We start from the raw sequence: 22690 nt of genomic DNA on the forward strand, positions 1-22690 counted from the left end.
ATAGCAACGTAGGTCCTGATCCATTTCTCACTTAAGTCAATAGAAAGACTCCAACTGAAACTGGAGTTGGATCTGGCCCTTAGACAGATAAATATAGAGGGAGCGATTCCAGCCAGTACTCTTAAAAGTCAACAGTCATCTAGATTTTCAGTTGTAATAAATGCATTTGTTTCTGAATGTTCTACAAATCATGATAAGACTTTTAATAGGGATCTAGTTTTCTGAACTTTTAAAAGTATTCTACTTTAGAAAGTGACTTTGTGTTATGTTTTGTTTTTAAATGTAGGGTTCTTGCTTCTATTGAAATTTCTCTAGGACATGTATTTCTGTTTCTTCATTTGCTGAAATTTCCCTACCCATACATGTATTATTCATTTCCCTGCATTAAAATAATAACATTAAGTTTCGAAATGCTAGAATTAAGGTTTCCTCATGCAAAATTAATTTGGACCTTTCTGCACAGAGAAATTTTAAAATACATCCTATTTTCCCACTATTCTTCTACCTCATTCAGGGTACAGAATGGATTAGTGCTCACTTAATGAGAAGCTATCAAATATTATGTTTTCTTCTTGTTCAAAAATGTGTGGCCTCATTAATTCTGGCATATTCCTCACTTTTGAATGTTTTGTGCAACATTTTAATGTAGATTTTTGTATATAATTTCTTAGGTATTTTCATAAAGCTAACCCACCTCTTTTCCCCAGAAACTCTGTCAGATGGGCTCATATTGACATTTGCATGTGTCATGAGCAGAGGTGGAACTTCTAGCTCCACCTCACAGACCTCTACCACTGAGCTTACGGGGCAACTGGTAGTAGTATTAGATTATCATCATCTGGCTAGACAAGCACTACAGGAAAATGGGACATTTTGCCAGGGGGTTTCAAATTAATTACTAACAGCAGACAAGGGGTCAAACTTAAGTATCATGGGCTCCATTCAAGATTTGAATGGGAGTGTGCTCTATACAGACTCCTCTTTGCACTCCCCTGCAGTGTGACTCATTCTGCCCCTTCTGCTCTGTCCCCTTCAACTTTTTCCTGGCCCAGTCATGTCACACCCCAGGCTTCTAGTCCCATTCCAAGCACCATTCTCGTAGCATAACTAGTCTCTGTCTCCTTAGATTTCTTGTCCCAGCCTGTCTCCTTGCCTAGCATGTCCTAGTCTCACCCATCTGCACTACCTGTCACCACCCTTCTTCATCCCTAGTCTCCTTGATGAGCTAGTCCCCCACTCCTGGATCCTCATCCTCTCTTCCCATCCCTACCTTTCTGTCCCCTGACTCCCAGTCCCAATCCCTCTCTCTGGCCTCCTCATCCAATTTCATGTCCCTTTGCTTAGATAGATAGTATTCTTGTCCTTCATCAGATCTGTCTCCCTTCCTTTCACATTCTTCTCCCCTTTCCTACAAGTCTCCTGTTCCAGTTTTTGTATTCCCTAGCTCCCATGTCATATTCTATTCCCCCCCATGCCCTACTAGGTTAATCTTTTGTCCCCTATGTATTTGAATCAGGCAGCTTCCTTCTCCACACTGCCTGGGCCCAACAGGGTTTCACAGTCTCCCTGCTTTCAGTGTAGGTGCTCAGACATAGCATGGCCCACAGCAATCAAGAGCTTCAGTTGCAGGGAAAGCCTTGCTTAGGCTCTCAACTGGAGCACACCATAAAGCTACTTAGGTGCCTAAATCTTACTGTTCAACTGCTGCCTAATCCTGCAGGTACCTAAAGGCCACTTGTTGTTTAAGTTACTACCAGCAGGTAAACACAAAGCTGCCTGAGTCCTGATGTTGCACCATGGTTAACCAGCTGCTAAGAAAAAACTTGAAAAACAACAAATAGTCTTACAGCAGCTTAAAGCCTAACAAAACATACCATCTGGTAACTAAGTTTTTCTAGTTACAGACTAACTTGGCTACCCCTCTGTAGCTGCTAAGAGTTCCTTTTCATGCCTAACGACCAGTAGGCTTATCAGACTGTATAGAATACCAAATAGTCTTGTGGTTTGGGAACTAGGAGACCTGAGTTCAAGTCCCTGCTCTTCCCAGTTCTGATGCTGGACTTGACCCTGGTTTTCCCATATCCCAAGGGAGTAACATTATTAACACCAAGCTATTGGGTATTCTGGCATTGGTGTGTTTCAGTTTTCCTTCTTTAATTAGTGCCACTTTACATAGCTAATTAATTATTCACTGGAGCAGAGACTTGAACCTGACTGACTCTTCCACATCTCAAGTGAATGCCAGCCTCTGGTCTGTTGAGTCAATCTCTCTGACCCACTGAGTGTGTATAAATGTTTTATACAAAGAGGGACAGTTTCAACAGGAGAGATGGCAAGACCTTTACCCGAGGATAGTCTCTGTTCATTTATGTGGAAAAGTAGTGCAGCATTTTTTGGGTAAGTAATTCCCTTCTCTGATTCTAAAATACTCAAGACACCCTGATCTAGCAGTGCTGTATTGGTAGTACTGTTGGTCTGGTTTTAACTTTCCAATGTGTGCGCTTTTTGTCACAGGAGGGCCCCAGGTAATGTTGGTTAATTTGGTTGACGTGGAAGTCCGATGTGCACGTCACCCCAATATGCCCAATCGGTGGACTCCAACTTCTGGGGCAAAATGGTGTGGTATATATCCCCCTGGCAGAGGCCAGTCTGATGGGATGCCCTCCACTGGTTGCACACAGTCCAGGTGGGGTGATGTCTGTTAGTGACACCCCCTCCTTCTTACTGGTATGTCCACTATTGATCCAGAAACACCCGGTTTTTGCACCACCCAATTTTGCTTGTCTCACCACAAGTGAGAAACAATGGTCTGTCCTTGGTTAGATTCTTCCCTTGTTACTTTTTCCTTATCTGAAAATGATGGAAACGCTGCCTCAGCACGCATACACAGTTCTTTTATTTCACATAGTCCTTCTTCTTAAAGTTGTAAACAAGTCTATAATCCTCCAGGGCTCTTGCCTGCACCTCAGCACGGTGTCTCTTCTGCTCACTGTTGATTCACTCATGCACTCATGCTAACCATTCACACTACCCATGATTCGTGACACTTTGCATAACTACTTGACCTGGATGGGAAGAGAAGTTTAGCAGTGAATTTTTAGAATTACACGAGGATGTGTGTCAGACATTCGAGTACAATCCTATTAATTTTTGTTCTGTATGTATAATATCTTTTCTTGTAGATCTGGGATATTGTGGATCAGACCTGTTTATTTACAGCACTGCATGTCACTACACCCCAGGCACCAGATTGCTTTATGTTGCTGCTCACTTGCTCTTCTTTATCTAAGAATAAGGTACATGACATGTTTGTTTGAGTTTGAAGGCTTAAAGGCCTCTTCACCTGTTGTTCAAAAATTCAATAGGTAAGGGGTGTGTGTGTGAGAAACCTAGAGCATTTGAAATATAACTGGTGAAGCTTACCTTCTATGGGAACTGGGTAGCATAGATCCTGGTCCCCTCCTCTCTTATCTATATTCAAGTTCCCAATATGGCAATGGCTGGTGCAATAAAACTGATGACAGGGCTGGTGGGAATTATTTGCCAAAATTCCCTAACGTTTGGTCGAGTAGATGCAGGCAGATTAACAATGGGATGGGTGTGGAGATTCTTGGCCTCTCTCTTTCTTCCCACATCTATCAATATCTTTAAATTAAAGTCACAGCTTTGCTTCCCCCCCCCCCTTTCAGAAAATGTATTGAGGAAACAGTATGTAAATGCTTAATGTGGTTGTACTTTCCCCAGCTCTTGAGGGTCTAGCTCAGGGGTCTCCAACCTTTTTAACCACAAGATCACTTTTTTCAATTTAAGTGCAATGCATGATCTACCTCAAACCCGAATCCCTTTCCCCGCTTCCTTCTCGCCCTTCTCTGAGGCTTCACCCCTTCTCCACCCCTTCTCCAAGGCCTCAACCTGCTAACCCCATCCCCCCTTTTTTCCCCGAACCTCACTCACTTTCACCAGGCTGGGGTAGGGGCTTGGGGTGCAGGCTCTGGTCTTGGGCCTAAAAGTTCAGAGTGTGGGAGGGGCTCCAGGCTTATCCCTGGGCAGGGGATTGGGGTGCAGGAGGGGGTTCAGGGTGCAAGCTCTAGGAAGGAGTTTGGGTGCAGGGGAACTCACTTCTGAGGCAGGAGGTTGGATGCAGGAAGGGATTCAGGCCTGGGACAGAGGTTCAGGAAGCAGGCTCTTGCTGGATACCATTTAACTGAGATGGCTTCCAGGTGGTGGAGCAGTGGAGTTAAGGCAGGCTTGCTCCTGCCCTGGCCCTGCACCACTCCTGAAAGCAGCTTGCATCTACAGCAATGGCTCCATGGAGCCATGTGCTGCCCCTCATGTACAAGCACTGACCCCACAGCTTCTAGTAGCCACAGATCCCCATTACAGATCAATGGGAGCTGCAGGAGCGGTGTTTGCCGGCAAAGAGAGTATGTAGAGACCCCCTGTTCTGCCTTTTTTAGGGGCCACAAGGACATGCCAACCACTTCCAGGAGCAGCAATTATTATAGCGATAATTACTCCTGCTACAACAGATTAGGCATTTGAGCACTCACTACTCAAAATTAAATTTAAGCATGAGAGAGAAATGAAAATTATGAAATTCACACACAAGTCAAAAACCAAAACTAACTCTCTTTGCAAGCAGTAAAAGAAGTAACAACAACCCCCCATGTATGTGTTGGGTTGGGAGATGAGAGTGAAGGACAGTGCTTGTTTGTGAGAGTGACAGAGATTTGCATTGCAAGCTCCCTCCATCCCCTTCTCTCTGACATCAGACACCCTGACATCAGCACCCCCCTATCTCTCTCCCACATGCTGCATAGCAAGCAGGAGGCTCCCGGGGGGCAGCTCCAAGGCAGAGGGCAGGAGCAGCATGACAGTGGGCAACTGAAGTGCCAGCACTTGATAGCTTCCTGGCCAAACCAGTCGGGATCACCTGTCAGAGGCCCCAAGATCTACTGGTAGATCCTGATCTACTAGTTGGTGACCACAGGTCTGGCTGATATACGGTGCATGGTGACTGTAGGAATGGTGCATTGCTTTGGTCTGTTTCTCCATGAAATAGGTCTCCTCTAGAGCCCCACTTGATTGTTTCTCATAAGGAGCCAGTTCTGTGCTGCAAATACAACAAAGAGTTCAGGCACGTGGTGAGCTGCTCAGAGGGATCGGTAAGTGAAAACTATCCCACCTAAGGAGATGTAGATGCTGACATGACTGTGTGTGTCTGTTTAATCTGTTGAAGCTAATATGTGCTTTTTTAAGACACCCATAACTAGAGCTGATCAGAAGTTTTCTGACGACACAGATCTTTGTTAGAAAATTTTAGTTCTTCAACCTCAAATGTTTTGTGAAAGCAAGTCCTATTCAACAAACTTTCACTGAATCAACCTGCCTGGTTCCCTGTCTGCTTGCCCAGTGAGCTGCTGCAGAGCCATACTATGTGGCCTGACCAGGGTCAAGAACTCCAGGGTTTCAGGATCCAGAGCTTCAGAATCACCCTGGTGTGCCAGTGCTTCCATGAATCCAGGAATCTGAAAGACCTAGCAGATCTTGCTCTAGTCAGGACTCAGAATCTAGGTTCCCAGCTCTACAACAGGGAGCATAGTGATTTGGGGACTTAGAGGGCTTCTCAGTTCACTGCACAAAACTGGGACCCAAGAGATCCTGGGACAGAAGTTGGGGACCCAGCTGAATCAGGAGCCTAGAAGACCTGGAGCCCTGGGACATATTCCAGGGCTGCCCTGGAGCTAGAGACCCTGAAGCCTAGACAGCATCTGTCTGCAATTAGAGTTCTTATCAATTGCACTGTGGCTGTTGGTGGTGGTGCCAGTCCAAGGATCATGTTTTGCTTTGAAAATGTAGTGTGTCAGAATTGCACTTTTGTTTTCTTCTTCAGGATTTTTGATTCAACGGAAATGCCAAAAACTCTGGATTCACGGACATTTGGAATTAAATCAAATTTGAAAATGTAAAATGTCTCCTGACCCAGAAAGCCCAAGTTTTGGTCAACTCTCCTGATTACCAGTATAACTATTAGGTAGTCTGTAAAAATATTATAAAGGGAGTAAATCAAGTAATGTCATCTACATATATGGTCCTTAGGGCTTGTCTTCCTGGATAGCACTTTAGTGAAGATCTTACTAAAGCTTCTCCTGATGGTGTGGTTAATCCACCTCCCCAAAAGATGCTAGCTATGTTGACACAGGATGTTAACAAATGTCTATTTTTGTAAATTCAACCACTGCTGAATTTTTCAGTGGTTACATGTTTCCACATACTGGGCAGGCAGGAGTTGGTGCTTATGGGGAGTTGGCTTAAAAGCTGGCTCACTGCAAGCACCTGCTCCCACCTTCCCCCTCTCCCTCCTCCCACTGCTTCCTCTGATACAGAGGTAGCAGTGTGGAGAGTAGGTTGCTCCACGGGAGCCAGGGTATGCAGCAAGCTGGCTTGGGGGAAAAAAAAGGTGGTTGGGAAAGGCTGGGCAGAGAGGGGTAAAATGGAAAAATCCTGCCACTTTTAGGACACTTCTTCAATCACTGTTTGTTTGCTTGTCTTTTAAAAGGTGGTAAAAGTATGGGATTTTGAAACTGGGAAGCATTTGTTTGAGTTTAGTGGTGCTCACGGAGGTGCTGCAATAACCTGCTTGACCTTTGATGTCAGTGGAAGAAGGTATATTTCTTTTTATGTATATTTAAAGCTGTGTGTGTGCAAATTGTTAGTACACATGGGGAACTCTGTTAAATTTTAATCTTGTTTTAGATTAATTACTGGAGGAAGAGATGGATGCGTGAAAATATGGAATTACAACAATGGACTTTGTTTGAATACTTTGAAAAGGGGTGAGCAAAATGTTTAAAATATTTTCAAGGCTGGAAAAAATATGATGTAAAGTACTGAAAATAATAAGTGTTTGGTTTATTTTTCCCTGCAGAAGACAAATGTGCTGAAGTCTGTGACTGCACCTACATAGAGGTGAACAGAAGCAGGTAAGATCTTTCACAACTTGATGTGAAATTGTTCTCTAGGAAGTGATCTACGGCGTGGGAATTTACACTGTGGAAGTGCTAACTCTTTTCTGTAGAAAGTGATTCCTCTGTGACCTACTGGAGCATTGGTAACAGCTGTGCCACAAAAAGAACTACAACCTCTGAAAAAATAAACAGTGCAAATAAACAGACTTGTACAGCTATCCAAAGCAGGTTCCAACCTTTGATGAATGCCGATGGAGCCTTTAATGGAGCACTGGCCTATAGGTACAGGAGCAGCAGGCACATCTGTTGATGGGATATAGAGGTTACTGAGAGTTGTAATCACCAAACAAAACCAATGAGGGAAAGGGGTCAGCTGACTAGGCATCATATGACTATATGTTGGAAAGACTACATAATGGAATGCCCCTGGCTCAGTCTGGAGAAGATGAGGGCTGATGTAAGACCCTGAAGGAAGTCCCTTCATGGGAATGTGACAGGAGGCCTAGACGATAACCAGGAAAGGCAACTCAAAGAGAAGGCTACGTCCTCTCTTCCCTGCTTGCTGAAAACTTCAGAGGCCTCCTGTGATTGTGTGTTTTGCAATATTTTTCTCTTGTTTTGAATCCTCTAGTAATGATAAAACCTGCCATGAAGAAAGGATCTAGCCCAAATTGTAGTTTTGGCTTTATTTTACCTTCCCTGGCTAGTGTTTCTGCTTGCTGGCTTACAGACTTCTAATTCTCTGAGACAGATGGCATTGTTCTGCTGCTCAGTACACAGTAGGGATGTAATAGTGTAGTCGATTATCTGATTAACCAATAAACAAAAGCTTATAATTTAATGCTATAGAGTGGATTACACGCATTTCCACCCTTCCCCCACCTGCCAGTAAATGTTTTAGCAGGCTGGCCAACAGCCTAGCAGAGTCCTGGCTTGTGCCAGGTCCGGGACCTACTCTTGCTGTGTCTCTGCATTTAAAGTGTATTAGAAGCCAGGTGGGCAGGCAGCCTGGTTCAGTTCCACCTCATGCCAGGTCCAGGAGCTCAGCCCCTCCCCTGGATAGGGGCTGCTGCCACCCTGTGGTGCTGCCTCTGTATCAGAGGCAGCAATGCAGAGCAATAGGCAGCCAGTCAGCGAGGGAAGCTGGTTTTTCAACTGACTCCCTCTGCGGACCAGCTCCCACCTGGCACTCCACACTGATGCCTATGTTACACAGGCAGCAGCATGGAGTGGCAGGGGGCTCCTCTGGAGCACTGGCTTCTGACCCCACCCCCAAGGACTATAGATTAGTCGACTAACCGATAAGAATTCATGAGGTAAATCGGCTATTCAATTACCCAATATTTAACATCCCTAGTACGCAGTACTCCCATGTTGTTGTTGTTTGTGTTAACAGTAGCATATGGAAGTCAGGACCCCAGTTGCGTTAACCATTGTAGAAACATAATAAAATACAGTATTGTGCTCAGAGGCTCTATCATTCCATAAAGGCTGTTCTCAGTGGATTAGTTCATTATTTTTGACAAGTTGTGTGTAACTTTCCCATTTCCTTAATGTTTAAACCAGTAATATTCAAAAACATCTCTTTTAAAAAATATATTACTAGTATATATAATCAACAGATGAACACTGAATACTTTATTAAATCTTCTTGTAGGTATATTATAGCTGTTGGATGGGACAGAAGAATAAACATGTATTTTGTAAGTGAAAAAATATAAAATGATTTAGTATATTATTTTAAAATGAACACTTAAATTTTGTGTGTGTTGCTTCTCATTCAAAGTGAAAAAGTAAAAAAAAAATCTGTTTACCATCACTGATGTATTAACCATTTCTGTTTTGGGGCTAAGACAAAAAAGTTGCCCAACACCCATCCTCTTTCACTTTTGGTAGGACATGTAAAACTTGATCTCACCCTCTGTGGGTGGCTTAGGATTCTGTGCCCTGTAAACAAATAAAATTTGAAGGACATGATCCTGCAGAAGACATAATGTTGTAGGAAACTTATTGCATGGAAGGTGATGTGCTGGTCCCATTGACTTCGGTGACAAAATGCCAGCTGACCTCAGTGAGGTCAGGATTTCGCCCTGAGGGTAGTTCCATTGAATTCTTCCTGGCCACTCAGCACATAAAGTTGGGTTCACATGTAAATCTTTGAGCCCTGGTGTACTCTGGGGCTTTATTTCAAAATAACCCGTTAGGTTGAATTTATAAGTGGAGCATCCACACTACCGCTGCTTATTTCGAAATCTGTACTCCTGCTTTTCTTGGGGGATAATGCTAATTTCATATTGGTTATTTCAAAATAGCGTTAGGGTGGATGCTCCAGTGCCATTATTTTGAAATAACTACTCCCCAGAGTAATTTGAACGAATTACTCCCCAGTGTTTCTTGGGGCTCTAAGTCAAGATAGTGTATCTGCATTAACAGAGCCTGCCTCAGACTAATTTTAAGGCTTCCCCGTAGTGGGGATACGCTATTTTGATTTTGTAAAATTGGGAGTTAAGTCGAATTTAGTTATTTTTAAATGATTTCCTAATGTAGACATGGCCTGAAGGATCAGGGCCTTGATGTTTTGTCTATTTTTTTTAATTTACTACCTTAGGCCGACCTGAAGGAACAAATATATGCAAAAGTACATTTGACAGTGATCAGTGAGCCATCCAGTTGCCCAGTACTGTTACATATACTGCTATTAATATGCAATACATGTTTGTTATAACATTTAGTTTGATTTTAATTATAAATTAACTTAAACAGGCATAGGAAACATGTTGTTTTCAAATCTTCGGGCTTTCTGCTATTGTTTCTAGCAGTATGAAGGGCCTAATCTGTTCCCTTAAGATTTGTGTCAATGGAAATTTGTGCTTTAAAGACATCTGACCTTTACACATTCTGAGCTCAACTTCTTTTGAGCTGTACATACTTAATATGAGAAGAAATCCCTGTTGGCTGAGAAAATGCTGAGCATAAGAATGACCATAGCGGGTCAGACCAAAGGTCCATCTAGCCCAGTATCCTATATGTCGACAGTGGCCAATACCAGATACCCCAGAGGGAGGGATCACAACAGGTAATCCTCACGTGATCCCTTTTCTGTCACCCATTTTGAGACAAACAGAGTCTAGGGACACCTTTCCTACCCATCATGGCTAATAGCCATTGATAGACCTAACCTCCATGAATCTATCTAGCTCTTTTTTGAACCCTGTTAAAGTCCTAATCTTCACCACATCATCTGGTAAGAGGTTCCACAGGTTGACTGTGCGCTGAGTGAAGAAAAACTTCCTTTTGTTTGTTTTAAACCTGCTGCCTATTAATTTCATTTGGTGACCCCTAGTTCTTATATTGTGGGAATTAATAAATAACTTTTCCTTATTTACTTTTTCCATACCAGTCATGATTTTATAGACCTCTATCATATCCCCCCTTAAAAATACATCAACTTCTCTTTTATCTATGTTTTTTGGCACAGGACTCTGCAGACAATTTTCATCACTTTCAGAAACCTCAACCCTATTGGCAAGATGACATAGTAAGAATCCATCTTGATTCTCTAATACACATTAAGTCTGATATTGTTTGACATACAGCTGAATAAATAATTGAATATAGGATTGAACACGGACAATTAGAATTTAATAATGGGCGGTTTATTGAATTCTTACCAACATATAATTTTAGACAGATAACTTTCACACCTGTGTTATGAGCAGATCGTAGAGAAAAGTGAACTTTAGATTTGGCATTAGGAAAAACTTCCTAATTGTCAGGGAAATTAGGCACTAGAATAAATTGCCTAGGGAAGTTGGGGAATCTCTCTCATTGGAGGTATTTAAGAGCAAGTTAGACACACACCTGCCAGGGATGGTCTAGAGGGTGCTTGGTCCTGCCATGAGTGCAGGGGACTGAACTTGATGACATCTCAAGGTTCCTTCCAGTTCTAGCGTTCCATGCTTCTGTGAAAACAGTGTCATAGGTTGGAAGATGTAGTATTTGGCATGAAATGTTTGACACATGGACAGGAGCTGCTTATGTTGGATATGCAGCAGATTTGGAATGAAAAGCAGCAGAATTAGATGGCCACTTCAGTGTGGAAAGGAGAGAGAATTCAAAAACTGATCTCGCAGCTATAAGTTGTAGACATAATGGAGAGAAGATGGTGTTCCTGGAGGAAAGACAGCAGGTTCAGTTTCACTGGTGGAGTATCTTTAGGATTCAGTGAGACATCCAACAGGAGATGTAAGACAGTAAGTCACAGTCTGATTTGAGGATGGGGGAGATCTGTGAGTCCCTAGCAGAGAGAGAAAAAGGTGTTAATACTTAAAGCTGTGTGATAATTTAACAATTAAAGCTGATGGGATAGGAGGAGGAAAGCATCTGCAAATGAGATCTTTATCTTGTATCGTTTAGAAGACACAAATCTCAATTGTTTTACATTTCTCACCTGATGCTCCATGGATTAGGTTGAAGACATGAATGCCTCTAGACATAGATTCTTGTGTGTAAGCTGCCAAAGCTGGGAATAGTCCATGCCTAGGTCCCTTTCTCTTGCTGAACAAAGAGAAAGGAGCAGCAGTGTTACTTTGATGCCATCTTTTTCATTTAGAGCAGTGGCCACAAAGAGGATATTCTGTGTATTGCTCAGTGTCCACCTACTCTTCTGGCCACCTCCAGTTATGATGGTGAAATTATTGATTGGAATATAATCTCAGGATGCATATACCAAAAACTGCACACATCTTTTCTCACCCACTGTACTGACACAGAAGGTAAGTGCTGACCAGGGAAACTGCAGGGGAAACAAATTCCTAAACACTTTCCAGCTTTATCATTTATTCAGTCTTTTCTAGAGAGATGCAGACCTTGTGTGCTACAACAAACTATACTATTAAGAGGATACTTAATGAATTCAGTAGATCGGGAGAAGCACAGTAGGTGTACATCAGATAAAATGATTTCATATTAGGGCAAAGGAGCACTAGCATATCAATGGCTTAGTTAAAGCTGTTATCTCTAGTGAAATAAGTAAATCAAATTGTTTGGAGTAAATTCACCTGTATATGAATAATTATTTGTACTACAGTAATGCCTGCCTCTAAAAGCTCCACGAGAGATTGTGCTACATGCTATACACATACATACATTGAGTAACGATCCCTGCCTTGAACAGCTTATATTCTAAATAGACAACCCAAAGGAAGGCTTTGGTATATATGGTTGTGACTATTTTCTTCCACTATTTGATCTGAGGAAGTGGGTCTGGCCCACGAAAGCTCATCACCTAATAAACCATCTTGTTAGTCTTTAAAGTGCTACATAGTCCTGCATTTTGCTTCAGCTACACCAGACTAACAAGGCTACATTTCTATTACTGAACAACTGCTCCCGTTTAATTATTATAACTGATTAACCAGGATTTTACATCCCTAGCTTGAACAGTTAATGAAAACATAAATGCTATTGTGGGTGGCCGCAGAGCATAGGCAGCAGCAGCGCAGCTTAACCATGCCATGTGGGTCAGGAGGGTTTGTAGTCAGCACAGCTAAACTGTCCTTTCCCTGCTGCTGCCTGGTCTACTGCAGCTACATTACAACAGCCAGTCTCCGAGTTGCGAATGGTCGTAAGTCGACCATTCGCAGTTACGATAAAAATGTCGTAAATAGTGGACCCCGAGTTACAAATGCGATCCGCGCTTACGAACAGCGCGGTCGCATGTAACTCAATGGGGTCCGACTTACAAACAAACCGAGTTATGACCAGTTGGTCCATAACTGGTTCAGAAGTCGGAGACAGGCTGTATTTGCACTTAGGCTAGTTCTCATCCAGCTAGCGCGAGTATGTGTATGCATGGGAATCACACCCTGTCAGCTGACGGTCAGGGCAGTGAGTGTGTGTGTGTGTGTGTGTACTATACACCCGAGACTTCAACTGCTGAGACCGGGGTCCCTTGCAGTGGAAGAGGTTGATGGGCGCCCCAATAAGTGTACAGGAAGAGCTTATTACACTTCAGATTTCAGCTGCTAGAATTCATAATTCCTTCGCAGCGGGCATCCTCGGGGAGGCTGAGAAGCGCCCCAACGGATTTTGCCACCTGGGTGTGACACAAATCCAAACGCCCAAGCTCTCCCTATATCTGTCCCTTTATGACCAGCTGAAGTTCTTTTAAATTGTGCTTGGTTCTATTACAGCAACTGAAGGAGTCAGGTTAAAACTTAAACAGTTACAGGTTTATTGAGGAAGCTTATAAATCATATGGTTGCAATGGCTATTGTTCTGTTTCTTAACTGCTAGCAAAATATAGATCTTAAAAATGGTTACAAAGAAGATAAAGATAGAAAAATAGAAATAATGGTACCAACAGCTTACTCTTTCTATGTGTACACTTAAGACAGAGGACCACATCCAGGTACAATTTTTACCCCCTTCTGTGCCTCTCGACTCCAGCATGTCAGGCCAGGGCCGGTCCCTCAATTCCTAGGAAAGACGAAAATACGAGGTGGGCGTCCCCATAGAACCTCGGGAGGTCAAACACCTAACCCGACCAGCAGGTAGAGGGTAGAATGACACTCAAAGTGAGTGTGTTGCTGGACCTATCTTTTATACTCATGGGGTCACGTATTTCTCTTTCTTGTCTGTCATGCCAAATGGTGCTGGTCTGTCTTTTGTGAGACCAGTTCTTACAAGGGAGTTGTAAACTTAATTTACACTTGTAAGAGAGAATTGAGATGATTAAATTGGAAGTACTGGGGATTCTTTTCTCAGTGGGAAATTCCTCTCCCAGGGACTGTGTGTGTGTTCGAATCAACATGGGTGCCAGCCGGGGCAGTTCTCGCAGCCTCGAGGCCAGCTTATTGACTTAATCGCTCTCTCTCCACATATCTGTTTTTTCAGCTTCTCAGGATCAGATGAGCCAGCATAGACTATGCTGATTTTACTGCTCCTTCTCTGCCCTGTATGCTTCAGAGAGGCAAATAAGATGGATGAGATTGGGGGGGGAGGCTGTCTGGCTACACACCCCCAGCATGTACTCTAGGCATAGCCTAAGACGCAGCCTTACCTATCCATTCGTACAGCTAAAGGTTCTCATAATCTCATCTCAATTAAAGCAATGTCTTTCTCCCTGGCCTTGTCAAATGCAATCTTGCCCTTCTCAATTCCTTTCAAAATGCTGCTTCAGAGATAATTTCCTAGCCTATCACTGTGTCACTCTTCTTTGTTTTCCTTCACTAGCTCCCCCGTCTTTAGTGCAGGGGTTGGCAGCCTTTTCAAACCACAGAGCCAAACAACATCAAAATTCAGAACAAGTGGTCAACAAAGAGGCTGCTGTATAAGAATGCCCATTTGCATGACTGAAAATATATTACTTAATATTATTGATAATTGATATAATGATTAACAATAGCATAAATGAAACATTGTACACAGACTTTATTTAAAGGGACTTCTGCTACTGCATCTTTTTGCACATTTCTTTGAAGTTTACATCATAACTGGTCAAATCCAGCTTCATGCATGCATTTAGGTTGTCTTCTGTCAATCTTATGGCGGAGACTGAGGATGTGGGGGTGCAGGAGTCTGGGTTGGGGTAAATGAGGGGGCAGGGAGGATGGGTGTATGGTGGGCTTATGGCACAGGTTTGGGGTGTGTGGGTGGTGCAGGAGTGGTATGGTGAATTCAGAAAACTGAATTCACAAAAAACTTGTGACATGACACGCTTTGGTCTCAACTAACCAAGGAAAAAGCACTCACCAAAGGGAATATTCACTATTAAAAGCTCCTCACAGAGAGATGTACACAAGAGATTGTAACAGCAGTAACCCAAGTATTGTTTGTGTTTGGTCATTTGTATTTTGTTTAACATTTTCCCTTTCTTTAATAATAACATAGCTGTGGTTATAATGGTGATTAGTTTGTGTGGTCTTGATTCTGGTGTCCCCTTCTAAGGTACGTAAAGAACCACTCTGATGAAATAGTGGGAGGCAGTTAGTAAGAATTGGCCTACCATTTCTTGGTTCTCTAAACTAAGTACTCTTAGTAATGTTAAACTGTCCCTTTGAAACGCTAATAGCAGACCTGTGTCAGAAGGCAACGGGCTGCCTAGTTCCTGTAGCCAGACAGGAACCCCCTTGTAACATCCATATTTGCTTGCCTGGGAGCATGCAGGGAACACAGAGCAGTAAGCCTTGAACAGAAGGCCCGGATATGCAGGCTGCTGCTGTGACCCTGAATGGCTATAAACAGAGATACGCCAATTGCTGACCAAGAGGCTGCCGAGGAGTGCCCTTGACTAAAACCCATATTGATACGAATACACAGCCGTCCGCAGGGGGAGGAATCTCTTGCCCAGTAAAAAAAAAAAGTCCAGTACTCACAGTTTAGTTATCTCTCTTGCAAGTGTAAATTAACTTGAAACTTGCTTGTAAGAACTGGCGTCCCAAAGACAGACCAGTACAATTTGGCATCTTAGATAAGAAAGAGGATACGGGCCCCTATTGGTATAAAGATGGGTCCAGCAGCACATTTACTCTGAGCGTCAATCTACCATCTATCTGCTGGTCGGGTTAGGCGTTTGACCTACCGAGGTTCCATGGGGACGCCCACCTCGTATTCGTCTTTCCTAGGAATTGAGGGACCGGCCCTGGCTTGACCCGCTGGAGTCGAGAGGCACAGAAGGGGGTAAAAATTGTACCTGCATGTGGTCCTTTATCTTAAGTGTACACATAGACTTAGAGCTCTTTAAAGATTAAGCTGTCACTTGGTACCATTATTTCTATTTTCTGTCTTTATTTTCTTTGTAACCATAGGATCTGTATTTGCTAGCAGTTAAGAAATAGAGCAATAGCCATTGTAACCATATGATATATAAGCTTCTTTAATAAACCTGTAACTGTTTAAGTTTTAACCTGACTCCTTCAGTTGCTGTAACAGAACCAAGCACAATTTAAAAGAACTTCAGCCGGTCATAAGGGACAGGTATAGGAAGAGCTTGGGCGTTTTGGATCATGTCACGCCCAGGTGACAGATCAATTGGGGCATCTCTCAGTCTTCCCTAGACTGCCCGCTGCGAAGGGATCCTGTATCCTAGCAGCTGAAATCTGAGATTTAATAAGCTCTTCCTGTAAACTCTGGGGCATCTGTCAGCCTGTTGGCTGCCCTCCGTGACGGGACCCCGGTCCTAGCGGTAAAGACACGGACGTTAAACTTCTTGGGGCCTTGTGTCCCAGCAGTTAAAGACTCGGGTGTAACACACACACACACACTGCCCTGACCATTGGCTGACAGTACCTAGTGGCAAGTTTTAGGTAATCAAACCAATTCAGTGTGTCCCGGCTCACTCATATCATCATCCATGCCTAATAAGTCTTGTATAATTTATCACTGGAAAACTAAGAACACAGTGATTGTTAATATTCTTGTGTGATGTGGGGTCAGTGAACCCACAAAGAACTGTGGAATTGTGCTGGAAATATGGGTGTTCAAATAAGTCAAGACCGTTCTGGGGGACTAGGTAACCAGATTTTCCAGGATGAAGGCTGACACCTCCATCCAGGTTCAATCACAGTCGGTTATAAATTGCCACCTTGGAGGTTGCAGGAATGGATTAATTTGCATTGTAGCAATCACTGGCAGCAGAGCAATCAGCATGAAGCTTTATTCTCTAGGCCTCATGGCTTTTTTATGTAGCATGAACTATTGAACTTTATCTGGGAGTATCCTTCAGAAGAATATATTCCAAATGTTCATTGGATTGTAAATGGTCAAAGAAGCCATGAGTTCTTATGATAATCTGTCTTAGTGCTGTACAGTGTTTGAAAGGAAGGATATGTTTGCTTCCCATACGTTAATAAGTTGTAATGTAATAACTCTTAGCAGCAAACTTAATATTCTCCTCTTCTGGTAAGGGTGGTGCTTTGCAGAGAAACAGCTCTCAGGAGCTCAGAGGTTGGAGCGCACTGATTATTTCCCATTAGGTGAGGTTTGGACTAGGTGATTCTTGAGTTTGCTGGTAAGGAAGATTGACTGACTGATGTGTTGGCCTAATTTTTAGCAAAGCTCACTCCTGCTGAGGCAGAACGTTGTAAACAGAGACTCTGGGTGTCCAGCAGCCTGGTACACTTTTGCAACCCCACAGTCCGGGGGACAAACTGATTCCTGGATCAGTTTAGGAACTTATGTATCTAGTAGTCAGATTCCTATGTACAGTATTTGTATTCATGTCAAATTAGACTTCTGTTTCGTTGCTATTACTACAACTTTTCACTGTTGCTCTTTTTTCAAGTTCTGTCAACTTCTGGAGCCTGTTGAGTGGAACCACACTTACAGCAAGCTTTATACCTGTAAGTTTGAGCAGTGATTTTCACAGTGATGTGCTGTACAGGACTGAGGGCAGCACACTTCTTACAGTTCAAAATACAGTCTGTATGAGAGGAGGAGGAAAACATTATTACTTTGATTTGTTTAATTACAGAAATACACATCTGCTCCTAGACTTATTATAGGCAGTCACATGTTGCAGAATATTTCCATTAAAATAATCAGTATAGTGTCATGCTATGTGAATTATTAGCTAACAAAAGAACCTGCGTTAATGTTTTTCCCAGTCTAGAATGAAATCCCACATCAGCAGTATTGCTGTCACTGCAGACGATTCATTTCTTTATGCAGCAGATGATGAGGGATATGTGTATGTCTATAGCATCAAGGATTATGCCCTTCAGGATCCAGAGCAAGAATCACCAAAATGTGCGTCTTGTTTTTACATATTAAATGTTTTTGTATATATGTATAAGTATAAAATATATTTTGAAACTAGAGAAAATGGTTTAAAAAACAAAGTCCATCTCATGATTTGTGTCATCATCCTACTTCTATTTAATGTTAACATTCAAATCCCTTTTTTTCCAGATCATGTATGTTCCAAAATGTTTGCGCCTTGGCTTGTTCTTAGCATAGCTGAGTGTGGTGACCATAGTTCCCATATAATTTCCTTAACACTGTGGCCCGAACACAGGCAAATCTCAATTGATTTAATTTGGGAGGAAAGACTGAGTAAAACCTGAATAATGACTTCAGGATTTCATCAGGTGCAATTGTTCTCAACCTGTTTACCATGACAGGCCACAAATGCAGCTCTCTGTGTATTATGTGGGCTGCATCCATACATGCACACAATGGCTACATCTAGACTGGCCCCTTCTTCAGAAGAGGCATGCTAATTTCGAACTTTGGAATAGGGAAATCCGCGGAGGATTTAAATAAAGAGCGTCCAGACTGGCGTCCAGACTGGCGCGATCCTCCGGAATAAAGCCCTATTCCGGAGGATCTCTTATTTCCTCTTTCAAGTAGGAATAAGAGATCCTCCGGAATAGGGCTTTATTCTGGAGGATCGCGCCAGTCTGGACGCTCTTTTCCGGCTTTTCCCCAAGCTGGAAAAAAAGCGGCGGCCATGTTTATTTAAATCCCCCGCGGATTTCCCTATTCCAAAGTTCGAAATTAGCATGCCTCTTCCAAAGAAGGGGCCAGTAGACACAGCCAATATGTATGGCTCTGAGGCTTTCACATGGGCTGCAGCTGTGTGTTGATTGGGCCACAAACAGCATGTAGGTTGTAAGTTGAGAACCACTGATCAGGTGAAATTTGTAACTGTGTATCTTAGCGGGAGCTACCAAATAGCAGAAAACAGAGCAGTTTCAAAATACATACAGGGCAGTCAATGTATTAAAATTTCACAGACCCCTCTCCCTGGGTGAGAAAGGAAAAGGAAAGAAAAAAAAAGTAGGTGGGTCCAGTCCTTATTTTAAAACTTTCTACAGACCCCCTGCAGTACTGTTGCAGCTCACCAGGGGTCCACGGACCACAGGTTGGGAACCACTGATCAAGGGTGAAGTGTTAACTTTGTTGCATTTAAAGAAATTGCTTTAAAGCCATGAATGCTCCAGTGTCCTTGCTTCTTAGGTAGAGCTTGGTTTACACCTAACATTTCCATCATATCTGACAAAGCAGTGTGCTTATATATTAATGTATTTATTCTCTATATTGCTGTAGATGTGACTCATTGGAGAGCTCATGTAAATATAGTTGTATCATAAGTACTGTCTTGTATGTCTTTAACAGAATATTTGTATGTATAAATACACAAGCCTGCACATGTGTTGCTTGATATAATTAGATTTTGTCTATTGTAGTAACACCCAAGAGCTTCAGTCAGGATCCCTGGTCCATTTCCCACTATTATACAATGATCATGTGCAGTAATTACTTTTGAAATCATGTGAACTCATTTATGGTTCAGTTCAGTGTCAATCAGCACCATGAGAAATATACTAGATAAGATACTCATTTGAGCTGCAGTCCTTGAAACAAGTAATACTATGGTAGCATTCACATTGCATTGGCAGAAATGATTCATGTAGACAATTTATAATGCAAGAAGTTTCTAATGACACAGTGTGGTGACAGTGTCAAAAGTCTTTATTTATATATGGTTCTTAAGTAGATTTGTTCTGATTATCACTTTCATTTTGATAGAGTAGAGGTGGTTGATGAAGAAAAAGTCCTGCTCTCTTCTTCTATTGATTGCACAGTTCGCCTGTGGAGTCTGGATGGAGAATACATTGGTAAGGCTTATATCTGCAAAAACAGCATATCTATGATTACTTTAAAAAGCAATGGCATACAACAAAAATATCTACATAAGTAGCCCATATGGACATTCCATGCTGCTGTATCCGTAGGCTAATGAATTATCTTAACCAGAGGATTCTTGGCTCTCAGTGGAGTATTTTATTTAAGGTCTTATAAGTTTTCATGTAAATGCAGGCCCTCTTTCAGAAATATATGGGTTAAATTTGACTAACAACAAGATTTGCCCACCTGTGAAATAGGTACTATATATATTTTTTTATTTCCAGTGAAAGCCAGCAATGGCATTAGAATAATGAACAATAAAACTGATTTCCAATACAGAGCTTTCTAAGGTGGCTATCCTTCAGTTCAAAGCACTAAGGGTTAGGCTGTATTTACATGTCTGATGGTAAAGATAGACACATTTACAATCCGTAGAAGTTAGGTACATAGATGCTTTTGAAAATCCCATTACATGCCATCTACATAATTAGCCACATAATTAAAATACCTTCAAAACCCTAAGTGCCTGGTTTAACAGGCCCACTCAAGAAAACACATGTCTTTTGTTTGGCTGCATTGGCATTGGAGCAGACCCTTAAATGCTTCTGACAAACTGCCTTGCAATTAAAGACTTATCTGGTTACTTTTTCATCCACAAAAGTTTTTAAAGCACAACGGCTCTTTCAAGATTAAATTTCCTTTCAAAGTTCTTTTCAGCAGCAGAAGTTTGTATGCTTTACAATTTTTATATTTTAAGAGCTGCTCTTTGACTGATTTGCAGCTTACTAATTTTAGGAGGCTGTGTGCCTTTTGAAAATTCATAATATCTGCTTGTTTATATTTTCTTTCTAGAGATTTTTGGGCAGGCAGAACCTTGGGAAATTTTCACACCTGCTTCTTGGAAACATCCCAGGGTTCCCTATGAAATATTGTTACACCCACAAAGCATACCAATTCACCCAATGCAAGAAAGTGAAAATTGCAAGACAGGTGATTCTAACACAGAACCAAGTAAAATAACTCTGGAAAACTCCTTATCTAAGGTTTGTGTATAGGCAACAAAGATTGTGCATTTGATGTGGAGTGGCTGTTTTGCATGTCTTGCTATTATCTAGTAAAAAAATGTAAGGCAAATAGACTAAAACTAACTAACTAACTGTATGTCTCAATGTAAATAGGGAATCTTCAAGCAGGTTCACTTCCAGTGGGGTCCCCCAGGCATCCTGGCCCAACCTGTTTGACATTTCTTGCAGTTCATTGATAAAAAACAAAATCATTACTGAAGTCTGCATTAGGGAAGTTAGCGTATAGCCATTTAAATGATTCACCAATAAGCCTAAGGTAGTCAGTTTATCCAAATAACTGCACACAACCCTGTATCAGAGGCAGCAAGGGGAGGCAGGAGCCAGTGCCTGTGGGGAACTGGCTTTTAAGTTGGCTCCCCATGCATACTGGTTCCTGTGGAACCACCTTCTCCTTCCCCCCTGCTGCCTCCCACAGTGGCAGCATCACAGGGAGCAGGATTAAAAGTTGGCTCCCCACAAGCACCGGATCCCATGAAGTCACCTGCCTCCCCCCACCCCGAGGTAACTGTATGGGGGAGCAGGTACACATGGGAAGCTGGCTTTCAAACCAGCTCTCCCCCCATATTGGCTCCTGCAGAGACACCTCCCCATGCTGCTGCATCAATATCAGAGGCAACAGCAAAAGGGAAGGGCAGTTTGGATGTTGGAGCAACCCATCTGCCAGACCTCAGCCCTAGAGAGCAGCCTCTGCCTATGGAAGGCTCAAGCTCACCATGGACAGGGGATGCTGGAGCAGCCTCTGTCTGTGAGAAGCTTACCCCCCTCCAGCTAGGGGCTGCTGCTACCCCATGCCGCTGCCTCTCTATCAGAGGCAGTAGCGCAGGGCAGCAGGCAGAAGCTGGTTTGTGCAAGGAGCTGATTTTTAAACTGGCTGTCCTCGCAGACCAGCTCTGTCTGCCACCCTACGCTGCTGCCTCTGAAAGAAAAGCAGCAGTGTGGGGCTATAGGGGGCTCCCTGGGAGTGGGGCCAGGAGCGCACTGGCTGCCAGCCCCACTCCTAGAGAGTGTTTAGTAACTGAGTAGCCACTGAAAATTGTTGCGGCTACACGAATACTAAAATACCTAACATCCCTAGTTTGTATATTGTCCGAGACAGAACATCAGGAATGGCTGCCCGTCGCAGGGAGCCATAGCCTGTAATACCTCTGAGGCTGGTATAGGGGGCTCTGTCTGTGAGGTGGAGTGTTTTCCATATAAGGGCATGTAAATTAATAATCTTCCCCTGCTCGCTCCACCCATTGCAGTAACAGATCAGCCAGTGGGCTGACTGGTGCTCAGGCCTGCTACTCCACCCACTGCAGCAAAAACCAACCTATGGGGTGATAAGTTCACAGGCAATAAAACAGGCAGGCAGCCCCTCTCTCACTGGGGATTCGCATTGAGTGAACGCCTGGCCTGATCACCCAGACGCCTTGCACCCCCCGCTCTTGAGTCTTACTGAGCGTACTCCGAGTTGGTCGACCCGAGTGGAGACAGTTTATGAGCGTGTGACCAGTACTTGTGTTCCTGCTGTCTCCAGAACTGGTATACCCCCCCCCCCCCGCCATCATCCCTATCCTAATTGATTTCTTAGTTGTCCTTATTGCTTGTCAAGTGACAGTGGCTAAAAAGTTACTAAGTTAGTTTATAAATAGTTGTGGTTTAGGTTTTTTACTGTTTCCTTGTATAAAGTTGTGTAAATAGTCAGCCCTATGGATAATACCAGTGTTAATTCAACTGTTCCTAACCCCTGGGCAGTTATTGGGAATTATTGTGATTTAGAAAAGCCTCAGGGAATTGTTTTGTGTTGTCTGGCAATCTGTTTAATTTTTGTTCTGATGATTGTCTGGCGCCATCAAAATAAAATCAGTTTGTGCTTTTTGAAACCCCCAGTTGCGGTCTCATCCTTTCCGGCATCCCTTCGAACCTCGTGTATTACGGGGACTGACATATATGACAAAGATTTGGGTAGCAGTAAAGAATTGATCACGGCTGAAGTGTTGTCTGGATTATTTGGTAAGATGG

At 42.9% G+C, this 22690-nt stretch overlaps 1 protein-coding gene across 1 annotated transcript in view; it reads left to right on the forward strand.

The window, feature by feature from the left end:
• Window positions 1–22690, forward strand: part of LOC149525808 (cilia- and flagella-associated protein 337-like) — a 59733-nt gene that overhangs the window by 34113 nt on the left and 2930 nt on the right. The window contains 15 exon segments of the mRNA XM_089777662.1: window positions 3183–3216; window positions 3219–3266; window positions 3269–3296; window positions 5063–5165; window positions 6560–6666; window positions 6757–6836; window positions 6929–6983; window positions 8626–8671; window positions 10447–10506; window positions 11581–11743; window positions 17023–17084; window positions 17576–17717; window positions 19020–19068; window positions 19503–19591; window positions 20454–20644. Coding sequence (XP_089633788.1) covers window positions 3183–3216; window positions 3219–3266; window positions 3269–3296; window positions 5063–5165; window positions 6560–6666; window positions 6757–6836; window positions 6929–6983; window positions 8626–8671; window positions 10447–10506; window positions 11581–11743; window positions 17023–17084; window positions 17576–17717; window positions 19020–19068; window positions 19503–19591; window positions 20454–20644 — 1257 coding nt within the window.

The sequence above is a fragment of the Pelodiscus sinensis genome, chromosome 1 (genome assembly GCF_052426305.1).
Source record: "Pelodiscus sinensis isolate ZL-2025 chromosome 1, ASM5242630v1, whole genome shotgun sequence".
Taxonomy (NCBI): Eukaryota; Metazoa; Chordata; order Testudines; family Trionychidae; genus Pelodiscus; species Pelodiscus sinensis.